The sequence below is a fragment of the Syngnathoides biaculeatus genome, chromosome 5 (assembly GCF_019802595.1).
Source record: "Syngnathoides biaculeatus isolate LvHL_M chromosome 5, ASM1980259v1, whole genome shotgun sequence".
NCBI lineage: Eukaryota > Metazoa > Chordata > Actinopteri > Syngnathiformes > Syngnathidae > Syngnathoides > Syngnathoides biaculeatus.
This window is the reverse complement of record NC_084644.1, coordinates 24,768,400-24,782,195: the sequence shown is the minus strand read 5'-3', so window position 1 is coordinate 24,782,195 and position 13,796 is coordinate 24,768,400. Positions and strand designations below refer to the sequence as shown.

The following is a 13,796-nucleotide window of genomic DNA, read 5'->3' as shown; positions in this document are numbered from 1 at the left end:
ACTCTGAGGGTAAACCAGAGTTCAATCAGCAATTCCCTCAGTATTCTACCCCTTAGCCGTACCACCCTCTATTCCATAGAACGATGAATACTGCTATGTATCTATAAGTCATTATGCACTAAATGGCTGTGACTTCACTACAACTTTAAACGTTAGGCAGAAAATCTTACAGCGCATGTAACAATGACTGTCACTGGACGTTAATGCAAATAAGTAAAAAAAAAAAATAAGTCTGTTAGGAAGAAAGAAGGTTTGCTTTGAGCACCACATGGGCCACTGTTTGATCTATAGTGTTTCGCCTTCACCCCTCATACATCACAGGGTGTCTCTTCAAAGACAGTCTGAGCCCACCATCCAACAGCCTCCTGAGCTATGCACTTTCAGGGTTCTCTTCTAGACTTATTTTTGCCACATATTTTTCCCCTTTACTTGATATACAAAATCCCAATGCTTAAATATATCTTACACTGTTCGTAACAATGGGTTTTCATTTCAACAGACGCTGAAACCAACACTGGCAATTAATGTTAAATACGCAATACATGCACTGGTTTGCACCTGCCCATAAAGAGGAAGGCAGCCAACAAATATAGATATCAATCACTGACACTGTATTACAGACTGGAGAAAAGGACAAAGGCTGCAAAATATTGGTCAATAAATAGTTTCCTTTGCTGGAATATGCTACCTCTGTCTTATATAAAACATTTTTCAATCATAAAATGAAATGTCCATTTCATTCATTTTCCAAGCCACTTATCCTCACGAGAGTTGTGGGAGTGCTGGAGCCTATCCCAGCTATCAACAGCCAGGAGGCGGGGTAGACCTTGAACTGGTAACCAGCCAATCGCAAGGCACATTGAGACAAACAACCAGTTGCACTACCAAATCACACCTACGGGCAATTCAGAGTGTGCAATTAATGTTGCATGTTTTTGGGATGTGGGAGGAAACCGGAGTGCCCGGAGAAAACCCACACAGGCACGGTGAAAATATCCAAACTCCACACAGGTGGGTTTGAACCTGGGACCTCAGAGCTGTGAGGTCAACCCTCTACAGATGCTCCACAAAACAGTGTTAGAAGTGGGATTCCAAGATTGTTCGCCAATCCAGAGGCTCTCCGGACTACTGACTGATCATCCGGGACGAGTGGAGGACAGGGAACTGCCCGGCTGCCTTCCTGGATTAGCCAATCTACTCAGGATTCCAAACGAACCACAACAAAGAATTATGCTAAAGAATTTTATCAATTATATCCTGATTTTTGGTGAGAGCAATCTTGTCTCTGAATTAAGGGGTATTGGTAGTTGCTCTTCCCACATTCCAAGCTAGGGTTTGAGTCCATATCATAAAGTACAGTCCATTTAGGGGTTTGGTGCTTCAAGATCTGGCTGTGAAGTAAAATTCCAAACTGTCAATGTTGAGATATTGCAGTTTTCTGTGACCTGTTTTCCAGGAACTTGGGCACTAGTGGAACAAACTATTGTTCTTGTGTTCTCATTTCGAATTTGTTTTCCTTGAGTGTTTTGTGTGTCTACACTGTGCAATAATATGATGAGGCGACTAAAGAGCCATTTGGCATAATAACCCTTTGAAAGATGTCAACTTCAATGTGGCCTGTGGAAAAATGTTTGACATCCCTGCTCTTTTACCTGCTCTAAACTATTAATTATCAAAATAGTTTTCAATTTTATAATTGATTGCTTCTTAATCGATAATTTATTCAACTTCTATTTCCAACAAAATTCATTCTTGTTTGAATGAGTTCAAGCATATACTAAAACATAGCAAGAATATTTCCTTCACTTTGAAAAAAGTATTCAAATAGACTAACAATAATCTTGAACTAAAGTTGAACATTAAACTTTATTTTTACTATCCAGTTACAATTTTTGATTAACTGTGTGCAAATTGGCTTTGTTATCAGACAGCAAAATGAGGTCAATATTTTGCACACACTGTATTAGGGCATCAAAGAAATACAAACATGCAGTTGGTTAGCAAAATAGTTGTTTACTATAATTTATGTTTTGTGATGATAGAGTGCCATGACTGATGTTCACGATCTTGAGTATTGTCAACTTGAAGTAACTGGAGCAAATACTCCTCAGATTCTGAATTGAAAAGACAAACATAAGTAGACTTGAAATCACAGATCATGTATCTCTGTGTAGCTCCAAGTCAAAAAGCAGTTTTGTATTTGGATTTGTTTTTGGTTTACTTGTTTGCAGAAATTCAAATGCATTCCTCAGATTAATGACAAACTACAAATTCTCCCTCAGCTCATATACGGAAGGATGAGACATAATTCTCTAATAGCACAAAAGTAAAGCATGCAACCATTGGCAGAGACAGAGACCTTAAATTGCAGACCTCAAAATTGAGTATCTGTGTGGCTCTATTGCACCTTCACTATTCATACAACTAAAATGTGCAGAACCAAACCACAGTCGTGCATTATGCGTGGCTGCATGCTTGATGAGAAACTTCAACAAACAAGTGAACCTGAAACGATGCTCTTTAAAGAATCACTATTACCTCCGGAGTGTGCCACTAAAAGGTATAGCTTTGTAATATTCCATTTGGTGGTTTTAAATTGCCAAGCAGTGAGATGAAAAATGCTCCAATCAAATATACTGCCACGCATGGAACAGCTGGCATGTGCACAAATATGCACTCCATTGCACAAGAAAATAAGTTTTTGTGGGCAAGGATAATATGCAATCTCTGAAAGTCTAGGTGCTTCTGGTACTTTAGTTTTTTTTTTCTTCCGAGCTGATACATTTTGGGGTTAAGGCAACCCAGAATACCCACAAAAGTGCTGTTGCGCCACGTTGTACCATGTAGCTGATGCCAATCCACCACTGTGGAAGCTCCACACACACACAAAACTATGCCATCATAACATCTAATATTGCATTTTACATCTCGCCCCCTTCCCCATTTCGGCCAAAACAATACCCGTATTATATTATATATTCATTGTTTCCCATTAATGGGCCTATTTAACACTGCGAGCTGTTTCATGTTTGTCAGGTTGGAGACTCTCCACAGGGAGGCGCTGTTTCACATTGTCTACGAAAACGTGTGCCACCATATGGGCAGGAAGGGAAATTCACTGTGCCAGCAATTCCATGAAGCTACATTTTCATGTCACTTAAAACTATTAAACCATTTCCCGTACCTGCATGACTTTACATCACATTGAATTTCTTTTAATTCTACAAAATCAAATAATTATACTGTACATCACGTATCCTATTTCAAGTTAATTTGCCAACTTTGAGTTTTGCACAGTCTAGGATAGATTTTCCTTTATATATAGAGGGATTTTTTTAATGAGGTTTTAATGTCCAGTGTTTTGTTTTTAAGTTACATACCGTATTTGTTGTTTTTGGGTTTGACATGGATCTATTCTCTCTCTCTCTCTCTCTCTCTCTCTCTCTCTCTCTCTCTCTCTCTCTCTCTCTCTCTATCTATCTCTCTCTTGGGCTTGACTAAAAATTTGCACTGCACCATCATGCAAAAGACAAAAAGTGTACGGGAGGGAGTCATATTCATAGTTTCTGTGGTTGTGTAGATCAGCAGCTCTGACCTTGGGCTGCTGATTCTTTCGTCACCATTAGCTGCTTGCTGTTGAACCGTAACTAGAGATCTAAACTGCTGATGCAGCTATTTGAGGACATCGAGGCTGGCAGAAATCTGGAGTTCTTCATATCAGCAAGATGATCCTTTCTAAAATAGTTCTGGGCAAAAATTAGACATGGGTTTAAACAGAGGAGAAGGATGAGGCTTAATGAATATGATAGATGAAACTCATCAGAACAAAAAGGTCACTCCATAAATAAATGATTACCAATAAATGTATTAATAATTTAACTGCAATGCATAAAAGTTCTGCAAAGCAGACCAACATCTATTGTATGAGGGGGAAAAAATGGAATGAGATTCTGAATATATGCATATTTTATATAAACATCACTGGCATTTGAGATTGTTCTGAATCTATAACCCGATGACTTTGAGATGTATTCTAATGATACAGAACAGTTCCCGTTTACTTTCAATCAATGAAGGCAAAAGTGTGTTGCCTAAGGTCTGAATTTGACTTTAATCACACAACCATTGTGAATGCATGTGTGTGTGCATGTGTGCGTGTGTGTGTAGGTGTGTGTGTGTGTGTGTGTGTGTGTGTGCGTGTGACCATTTGTAGAGAAGCTGCAATGATTTTACAAAAGTTTCTTATTTGCCTATGAGAAATAATTATGTTTATCGTACTTATTGTGCCTGACTATTTTTCAGGGGATCAAAGACTCATATTTTATCTCCAGTTTCCATGCCAGCCTTGTATTGAGCAGAACAGAAAATACATTTATACAACAGTTCTGTCATAGCAGAAGCCTGCATGGACGTAGTTTTACTTCTGATAGATTATAGACTACATAAAAGTAGTTGAGAGTGAAATAGCCGTGCTGATGCTGAGTTAAGCCAATTAGGACACTCCATTTTGCTTGAGTTGCTGAAGACACAATCAAACAACTATCAGCTTCTCACAGGAATCAGAATTCTAAATTATTAATCAACTAATTCCTAATCACACCATGTCCATTTTTTAACATTCAGTCAGATATCAATTAATCAAACCATAGCAGAACAAATAATCATTTTAACTAATTCCATCCATCCATTTTCTGACCCATTTTTTCCTCACAAAGGTTGTTGTGGGAGTGCTGGAGCCCACCCAAGCTATCATTGGGCAGAAAACGAGCCACACGCTGAACTGTGTGCCAGCCAATCGCAGGTCACATAGAACCAAACAACCATACGCACTCACATTCACACTGAAAGCCAATTTAGAGTCTTCAATTAACCTGGCATGCATTGTTTTGTAACTTGGGAGGAAACTGGAGTGCCCGTACAAAACCCACGGAGGGCAAAGGAAGAACTTGCAAACTCCATACTTTTGAAACTCGATCCTCAGAACTGTGAAGCAGATATTCTAACCAGTCCTCATACTCTGTCTATCTCTTGATCTTGTGTCATGTCAAAACTCCAGTCCACAAACATACACAAGAACATCTATATTTAGAATTGCATGGGAAGAAACGTGTTAGTGCATAAGTGGAGTTTAACTGTGTCAGTAACAAAACAATTAAAGCCCTTTTAACTTCCGTATTTTCCCTATAATGCACTAGGATTTGGTCATGCGAAGTTGCCTCCCGTGTGTAAAAAGAATACAGTTCCTCAAAAGTGTACAAGAAGAAGGGGAAAATGAAGACCTTTGTATCTGAAATAAAGTTGTTAAAAATCTTTTTTAAAAAGACGGACCTTGCTCCAGCATAGAGGAAGACTGCATTAGTTACAGTAGGGAGGATTTCTTTTTTCCCACTGCAAAAAAAGTATTTCAGGTTTTGGACAGTATGAGGGCTCATATAACAGATTCTGTAAAAACAGCCACGAAGAGATCAAATTGAATTCCTGCTGTGATTCCTAGAGGAACAACAAAGTTTTTGCAGCCATTCAACATCAGTGGGAATGATGCTTTTAAGGCGGCACTCCAAGGTGAGTGGGAGGCTTGTATTAGTAGAGGCAAGAAATCATTCACAAAAACTGGTCGCATGCGAAGGTCATCCTTTACTGAGGTCTGCTAGTGGATTGTCGTTGAGCATTGCAAAAGATTCAACCATCACGAACGGATTTCGAAAGGGTGGACTTCTACATTAGGAGAACAGAACAACCTATGCAGTAACTTGGGATGAAAATTAAATTGTAAGTGACAGAAACCTTCTGAGGCTCTTCAACGCCAATACTGAAGACGACTGCTTTTGTGGTTTCAGTGAATGGGAGGAGAATGAATAAAAAAAATGACTTTTCTGTTATATTTGATGTGATTTACTGCCGTGTCAAATTCACTATTTGGAAACATGTTATGGACATAAACAACAAAGTCTCTGAGTGAATATCTATTTTAACCACATACCAGTACATATACATCCATGGCGCATAGTCAACTACAACTCGTGTATGGAGTAACAAAAACACGACACAGAGTGGGAGCTGTTTATAATCCAGTGCAGTCTTCTTCTTCTTTACCATTCAGCTTGTCCCGATTAGGGGTCGCCACAGCGTGTCATCTTTTCCCATCTAAGCCTATCTCACGCATCTTCCTCTCTAACACCCACAGTCTTCAGGTCCTCCCTCACAACATCCATCAACCTTTTCTTTGGTCTTCCTCTCGCTCTTTTGCCTGGCACCTCCATCATCAGCCCCCTTCTACCAATATACTTACTCTCTCACCTCTGGCCATGTCCAAACCACCAAAGTCTGCTCTCTCTAACCTTGTCTCCAAAACATCCAACTTTGGCTGTCCCTCAAATGAGCTCATTTCTAATCCTAGTCATCCTGCTCACGCCGAGTGAGAACCTCAACATCTTTATTTCTGTTCCCTCAAGTTCTGCTTGATGTTGTCTCTTCAGTGGCACCGTCTGTAATCCATACATCATGGCCAGCCTCACCACTGTTTTATAAACTTTGCACTTCATGCTAGCAGACACGCTTTTGTCACATCGAAAACCGGACACCTTCCGCCAACTGTTCCACCCCACCTGGACCCGTTTCTTCACTTCCTTAACACACACTCCATTTCTCTGTATTGTTGACCCCAAGTATTTGAAGTTGTCCACCCTCACTATCTCTTCTCCCTGGAGCTTCGCTCTTCCTCCTCCGTCCCTCATATTCATGCACATATATTACTTTTACTTTGGCTAATCTTGATTCCTCTCCGTTCCAGTGCGTGCCTCCATCTTTCTAATTGTATCGCCGCCTGCCTCCTGGTTTCACTGCAGATCACAATATTATCTGCGATCATCATGGTCCAAGGGGATTCCAGTCTAACCTCATCTGTCAGCCTACCCATTACCACCGCAAACAAGAAGGGGCTCAGAGCGGATCTCTGATGCAGTCCAACCTCCACCTTAAATTCTTTTGACACACCTACGCCACATCTCACCGCTGTTCTGCTGTCCTCATACACGTGCTCTCTGCCACACCAGACTTACGTATGCAGTACCACACTTCCTCTCTTGGTACTCTGTCATAGGCTTTCTCTAGGTCTACAAAGATACAATGTAGCTCCTTCTGACCTTCTCAGTACTTTTCCACGAGCATCCTCAAGGCAAATAATGCATCTGTGGTACTCTTTCTAGGCATGAAACCATACTGTTGCTCGCATATATTTACTTCTGATCTGAGTCTAGCCTCCACTACTCTTTCTCATAACTTCATTGTGTGGCTCATCATCATCCAGTGCAGTCTATCATCCAGAAACATGGTATACTTAAAAAATGCCAAATTTTCTCCAGTAACTTAATGTTATTTCTACAAACAAGACAGTTTGGATTTTCTCCTGGATTTCAAGCTAAACAAAAAGTGGAAAATGCAAACTCCACACAGGCAAGACATGATTTGAACCCAGGTTCTCAGGACTGGGAGGTTGACATGCTAATCTGTTGACCACCGGGGCGCCATGGAAGAGCGAAAATTAAATTGAATGAAAATATTTGTGTCAAATATATTGTTCTGGTGGAACAGTGGTGAAACACATTCCTCACAGTTCTGAGGACCAGGGTTCAAATCCTGGCCCCACCTCTGTGGAATTTGCATATTCTCCCCGTGCCTGCATGGGTTTTCTCCAGGCACTCTGGTTTCCTCACACATCCCAAAAAACACGCAACATTAATTGGACATTCTAAATTGCCCATAGGTGTGATTGTGAGTGCGATTGGTTGTTTAAAAATAGCTTGTATCTTAAAATGAGTCTTTTAGATTTCCTAAAAATAAAAAAAGTCTAGACTTAATAATAATAATAAGAAGAAGAATTGTTTGGTAAGATTTTGCACTTTTGGAGTGATAGCAGTATATTTTATTGTAGATAATGAAATGGCCTAAATATTTGTACATATTCCACCATAAATTGATCATTTAACTGCATTCATTGTATCTACTGTGCTGAAATGTATTGCAGTCAATGTAACCCCTGCATTTTATGGGCTGAATGGATGCGTATGTTTTTATCAGCAAAAATGCCCACAGACATTAAACAGGTTAATCTCCACTGGAAACTGCACAGTCCATCTTGAATCTCTGGCCTTGACTCTGGAACACACGTCTCCTCAACCCATTACATTTAATCTTCACAAACGGCAAGCCATTTTCTTCCCCAAGACAAGATATTGCCAATCTCCTGCCTTAGGAGGACTGCTTACATTAAAACGGATACTGGAGAAGAACTGAATTAATCATTGCCAGCAAAGTACTGCACAGTATATCCTAATCTGAAACCCAAATGCCAGGGCACTACTGTACTTTTGTATCCCACTGGGACCACACTGTGTGGTGACATCTTGAAGAGATGAATCAACAATCCAGATAGTTCAGTCCTACGCAAACAATATTGTAATTATACAGTTTATTTCCTTTCCAATTGTACTCCAATACTTCTTCAAAATGCCACCTACTCTTTACTCATACTTAATTTGTGGAAGATCAAGAGTGCTTGTGGGATGATTCCCAACATCCTCTGCAGAAAGTCCATAATTACACAGGCAAAATGTAATCCTGATCAAACCATGCAGAAGCCTTTGCAATCTGTTTACATAATCACATTGCAACAAAGTCTTCAATGACATCAATGAAACAGTGGCTACTGCATGTCTGTATTGACAAAGTGACACACCGCAATTAGAAACCGTGTAATGAAGACCTATTCATCCATTCATTTTCCATACTGCTTATCCTCACGAGAGTTGTGGGGGTCCTGGAGCATTTCCCAGCTAACTCTGCGCAAACCTGAACTGGTTGCCAGCCAATCATAGGGCACGAAGAAACAACTATTCACACCCAGGGGCAATTTGGAGTCTTCAATTAAGATACCATACATGTTTTGGGAAAGTTGGAGGAAACTGGAAAATGGAAAACTCCACACAGGCAAGATTTGAACCCAGGTCCTCAGGAAAGGGAGGTTGACATGCTAATCTGTTGACCACCGGGGCGCCAGGGAAGAGCGAAAATTAAATTGAATGAAAATATTTGTGTCAAACATATTGTTCTGGTGGAACAGTGGTGAAACACAGTCCTCACAGTTCTGAGGACCAGGGTTCAAATCCTGGCCTCACCTCTGTGGAATTTGCATATTCTCCCCGTGCCTGCTTGGGTTTTCTCCAGGCATTCTGGTTTCCTCACACATCCCAAAAAACACGCAACATTAATTGGACATTCTAAATTGCCCATAGGTGTGATTGTGAGTGCGATTGGTTGTTTGTCTCTATGTGCCCTGCAATTAGCAGTCAACCAGTTCAAGATGAACCCTGCGTCCTGCCCGATGATAGCTGGGATAGTTTCCAGCACTCCCACGACCCTCGTGAGGATAAGCATGGATGGATAGAAATATTTTTTTAAATTCAATTTTCAAGAAACAATGTATGCTTCTCCTATAACTTCCCATGTTTTTCAAACTGTGCTGAAGAGAATTTAACTGGAAATCATCCAAAAACGAATGAATTACTTCATGTTCAGACATGACCATTTTTCAGCAACCTGTGTACCACTAAACATTTGCAAGTTGATCGAACCTTCCTGCTGTAAAAAATGGCTGAAACCCAATACTGCATGTACTGTATGCTTCACGCAATCTCTCATAAAGTATGTAATTTGCAGTACCGCTTTCTCTTACTTAGCTTGTAGACGGTAAAACAGGTTGAATGAAGCGCTCATCATAGGTTATTAACCCTACTTTTAGTTCAATATTAAGATGTATGGCTTTTGTTTGCCTTTTTTGTACCTCAATGTCATCACATGTCATTTTTAGGTGGTAGAGCTCTTGGTTGATGTCTGCTTCTCAAAGATGGCCAAGCAAAAGGTACACAATTGAACAATCAAGATTTATAATTTACCATACGATGCAGTTTTTCCATACAAAACCCCCAAAAATGCTCGTTTCTAACGTCGTAAAAATGCATTTGTACTCGAGGCAAGTCCTCAGAGAATGAAACTGTTTGAGTCACAATCTACCATCTAAATACCATGAAATGCATAAGAATGGAATGTCAATCAGTTCTAACTGGAGCTATTTGGTGGAACCATATTAAGGATGCTATTTGTGTCTAATTGCTACCCTTCCCACACTACTTCCCCAGACCTGACAGACGGGTTACTCTTAGCATTCCACACATTTTCACTTATCAAATGAAGACTTAAACATGACTCTCGGCATTTTCTGTTTCTAATTGGCAGAAGTTGGAAGAACCAGCCTGCTGTCACATTCAATCTGGATTCCAAGGCAAAGTATATTGTAAAAGGTGAATTGCCTGCAATCACTGATTGATTGACGAGAATCAGGACTTCACGCCGTTGTCATTTCATGATCACCACGTGACACATAGTCGAGCTTCTGTCAACTACAATCTTTTTCTTCAGTGAGCTGTGGAACTGCCAAAATTTGTCAACTACTCAAAATTACTGTGCATCATTTGTCAAAACTGTCTACAATTGACTTAACAGTAGACTTTTTTTTAATTAAAGTTTGTTTTTTGTGCCCGAACTTTCCTGCTGTTCACCTGTTTTCTATCTTCTGGCTATGAGACATATACACTAGTAGTAATCAGTGTTAACTATTTGAATTGCTTCCTCAAAATCATATTTAATTAGCTTTTATTACATTTTGATTATATTTCTAGATTTTGACTGTATGAACCACCTGGAAAAGTGGATTAAAAGCACAGATCATTATTTTGGCACTCCCCACATATTAGATCTTTGCACAAATTTTACACTGATAAAGCAAAGTAAAAACATAATAAAACACGCTTTCATTACTTTACATTACATTTCATTACATCATATACATAACCACCATGTAGATCTAATGACAGATGTGCTGAATTTAATCATAATAAATATCACTTCATATGATAAACCGAATACCGTGAGTGAAAGTTCTTTAAAATGAAAGCCTGAAATGGTAAAGATGAAAAGTCAATGTTCTTTTATATTTAACAGCTTTTTGTTTTTGTCTTGGGCAAACTAATAGATTGCACCAAGAGGTGACGCATCAATATCTTATTTGGTGACATTTGAGATAACACGGGATGGCATATGACCAGAGAAAAAAATCGGAGATTTTGCAGCAATTTTTAAAAAATGTAAATACAATTTTAATCATGGAAATTTCCAAAAGTAACAAAATTACTTATATATTTTGATTCCAAGGCAACCAGTTCAGGGTGTACCCCACCTGGTGCCCGATAATACCCAGGATAGGCTCCAGCACACCCGCAAACCTTGTGAGGATAAGTGGGTTGGAAAATGGAAGGATTCTCATTCCGTGTTCAATTAAGAAGGGGTAGAAAATTTTCAAAGGACGCTCTGAGAGGCTAGTTGGAGCATCACGAAAGAAGAAAGCTATGAACTGTTCTGTAAGTTAAATGGCAGTTTTATGTGTTGTTGCCATGACAACCACTGACACTGTGGGGTGTTCTGTGCAGTGGAAAATAAAGTACGAGATTGTAACAAACATCTATTTTACAAATTAATTTCTCATCAACAGATTTGTGCTGATACACATTAAGACCTTTCATGATGAATTCCGTATGTTTTACTTTGAAAATGTTTCCCCTGCGTTCATTATTTATTTTTTTTTTTGTCACAGGTGGCTACACTCTGGTAACAAGTGGAAAAATGCACTCGAACAATTGAGTGCCACTAACGTTAGTTCCAAGTGACTCCCTTAGACTCAATTCCACTTGAATTGCATTATTCATAATGGGTGGAGTGACAAAAATATGTGGAGGATAGGAACAGTGCACCACTCACAGTAAACAGAAACTACAAATATAATATATATCTCCAACGGAAGAACACTTTCATTCAGAATCGCTTTCTGAGGAAATTGGAATGGCGCAAATAGAACTGAGTCAGAAGCCATAGCTAATACACCTTCAATTGTGCAAACAGCGTGATGACTGTCAGCAGCAAGAAACAACAACTGTTCTATCTGATTTTTCCTACTGCCTTAAGCTTCCTCCTCATCGTCATCCTTAACATAACTCCCTCCCCAATTCCTGGCTGGCTGACTCCCTAATAAGTAATAGAACGAGGAGGATTGGCAGTGGCCCCGAGGTTTGACATTGCCACATTGTGGGTGGTGATAAAACAGCACTGTGGCTGACTCTGCTCGACTCGACTTGGCTCATACTTGGTGGGCGCTTCTACTCTGCATGCAGAACATTCCATCCACCCCCAACAGACAAACATGAAAATTACTCAGAGGGTGAACAATCTGCATGGAAATTGAAATCTGTGGGCACCCATCCGCTCTCTCTCTCTCTCTCTCTCTCTCTCTCTATCACACACACAAGAAAAATATTGGGCACTCGCACACTGTGCTAGGACACATCTTTGGGCGAGAAAAAAAATGAAGTGCTTTGCAGGGATGGACAATTTTACCTTGGTAATCGCTTGAATTGAAAATTGCGATTTGAAGCATTGTGCGCATCCAAATAGCTTACATTTGCTGCCGACATGTTTCAGGCATTGCAAGAAGTGAGAGTTTAAGCAATAAATAGATGGAAATTGCCCTTTGAGCCAGAGAAGCCAACTGGCAGTTTCAAATATCATAGGTGTGAGTAAATTCTTAAAATGAGGACAGAAAGTCTTCAAATACAAGAAAAGTCACATTATTGTAACAGTGAATAGGTAATATTTTAAGTCAAATTTGAGGGTAGCATTACTCCCCCAGCCACTTTTAAAACAGGCAGACCATGAGACATAACCACTTGAATACTAACAAGACCACCTTGCACATGTCTGCTGTTACAGAAAAAGGGGGAAATGTGCACGACCTAAGCACACTCTTGAGGGGAAATGCAGGTCATTAGGTCTCAATAAATTAGGAGTTCGCCCTCTCATCAAAGCAGCTCACGTAGACTATTAGGGGACGCTGCTCGAAGAATATTTATCCAGTGACTCCCTCAAAGACTGCATTGAGCGCTAAACCGCTGAAATGCGTTGCTCTAACTCCAAGCCGGTGTGCAGAGAAAGGCAATTTTATGCGCAACTGCACCTTTCGGACACGCACAAACACTCTCCGTGAACACTATGGCGAGAGATACTGCAACGCGCCTTACCTTCGACACAGGTGAGCATGAGCGAAAAGAACAGATTCCAAAAAACAATTCCCGTCCTAATCCTCATCGTAGCGGTTTGAGCTCGGCCACATTTAACGCATCTCCGGCTGGAGACGTCCCGCACTTCCATGGATCCCTCGTAGCATTCTTCCCTGTAAATCCGCGTCATTGTCACAACTCGAAATATATAATCCCTAACCTATTTTTTTCTATTCCGGGAGATTCCCTGTTGTCAGGAGGAGAGACGCACAGCGCCGCCCGCCGTGGTATTCGGTCGCTGAAGGCAGAGAAGTGAGCGAGACTGAAATTTAGGAGAGAACCGAAGCAACCTGCACGAGGGCTCGAGGATTTCTGCTGAGAGGGGCATCAAGTGTGCGCGTCTCTGGGCTCGCGGTGCGCTCTGCACGCCCCCCGGTGCTGCTCATGATTGATCCCCCCCGCTTGCCTCCACGGACGCTGCTGCGGGACGCACACGAGACACAAGTCCAGCCTAGACTATTTGAATGGTGCCTTTATCGATCTGCACGTGTGATGCTTGCCTCAAGCAAGACGGAGGAGGGTGGGAGAAAGAGAGAGAGAGAGAGAGAGGAGAGAGAGAGAGAGGAGAGAGAGAGA

The 13,796-nt window shown here is 40.6% G+C and overlaps 1 protein-coding gene across 4 annotated transcripts in view; it reads right to left on the bottom strand.

Annotated features, from left to right (window-relative positions):
• The window catches only part of LOC133500874 (CUB and sushi domain-containing protein 3-like), a 299,335-nt gene extending 285,921 nt beyond the window's left edge, over window positions 1–13,414 (bottom strand). For 3 of the 4 annotated variants that reach the window (XM_061820098.1, XM_061820099.1, XM_061820100.1), the window contains exon 1: window positions 13,182–13,414. In XM_061820098.1, the coding sequence (XP_061676082.1) occupies window positions 13,182–13,350 (169 nt within the window). In that variant the 5' untranslated portion in view covers window positions 13,351–13,414. Of the gene's footprint in view, window positions 1–3,595; window positions 3,747–13,181 lie in introns of all 4 variants that reach the window. The other variant, XM_061820101.1, reaches the window with a different exon arrangement.
• Between the last annotated feature and the right edge of the window lie 382 nt (window positions 13,415–13,796).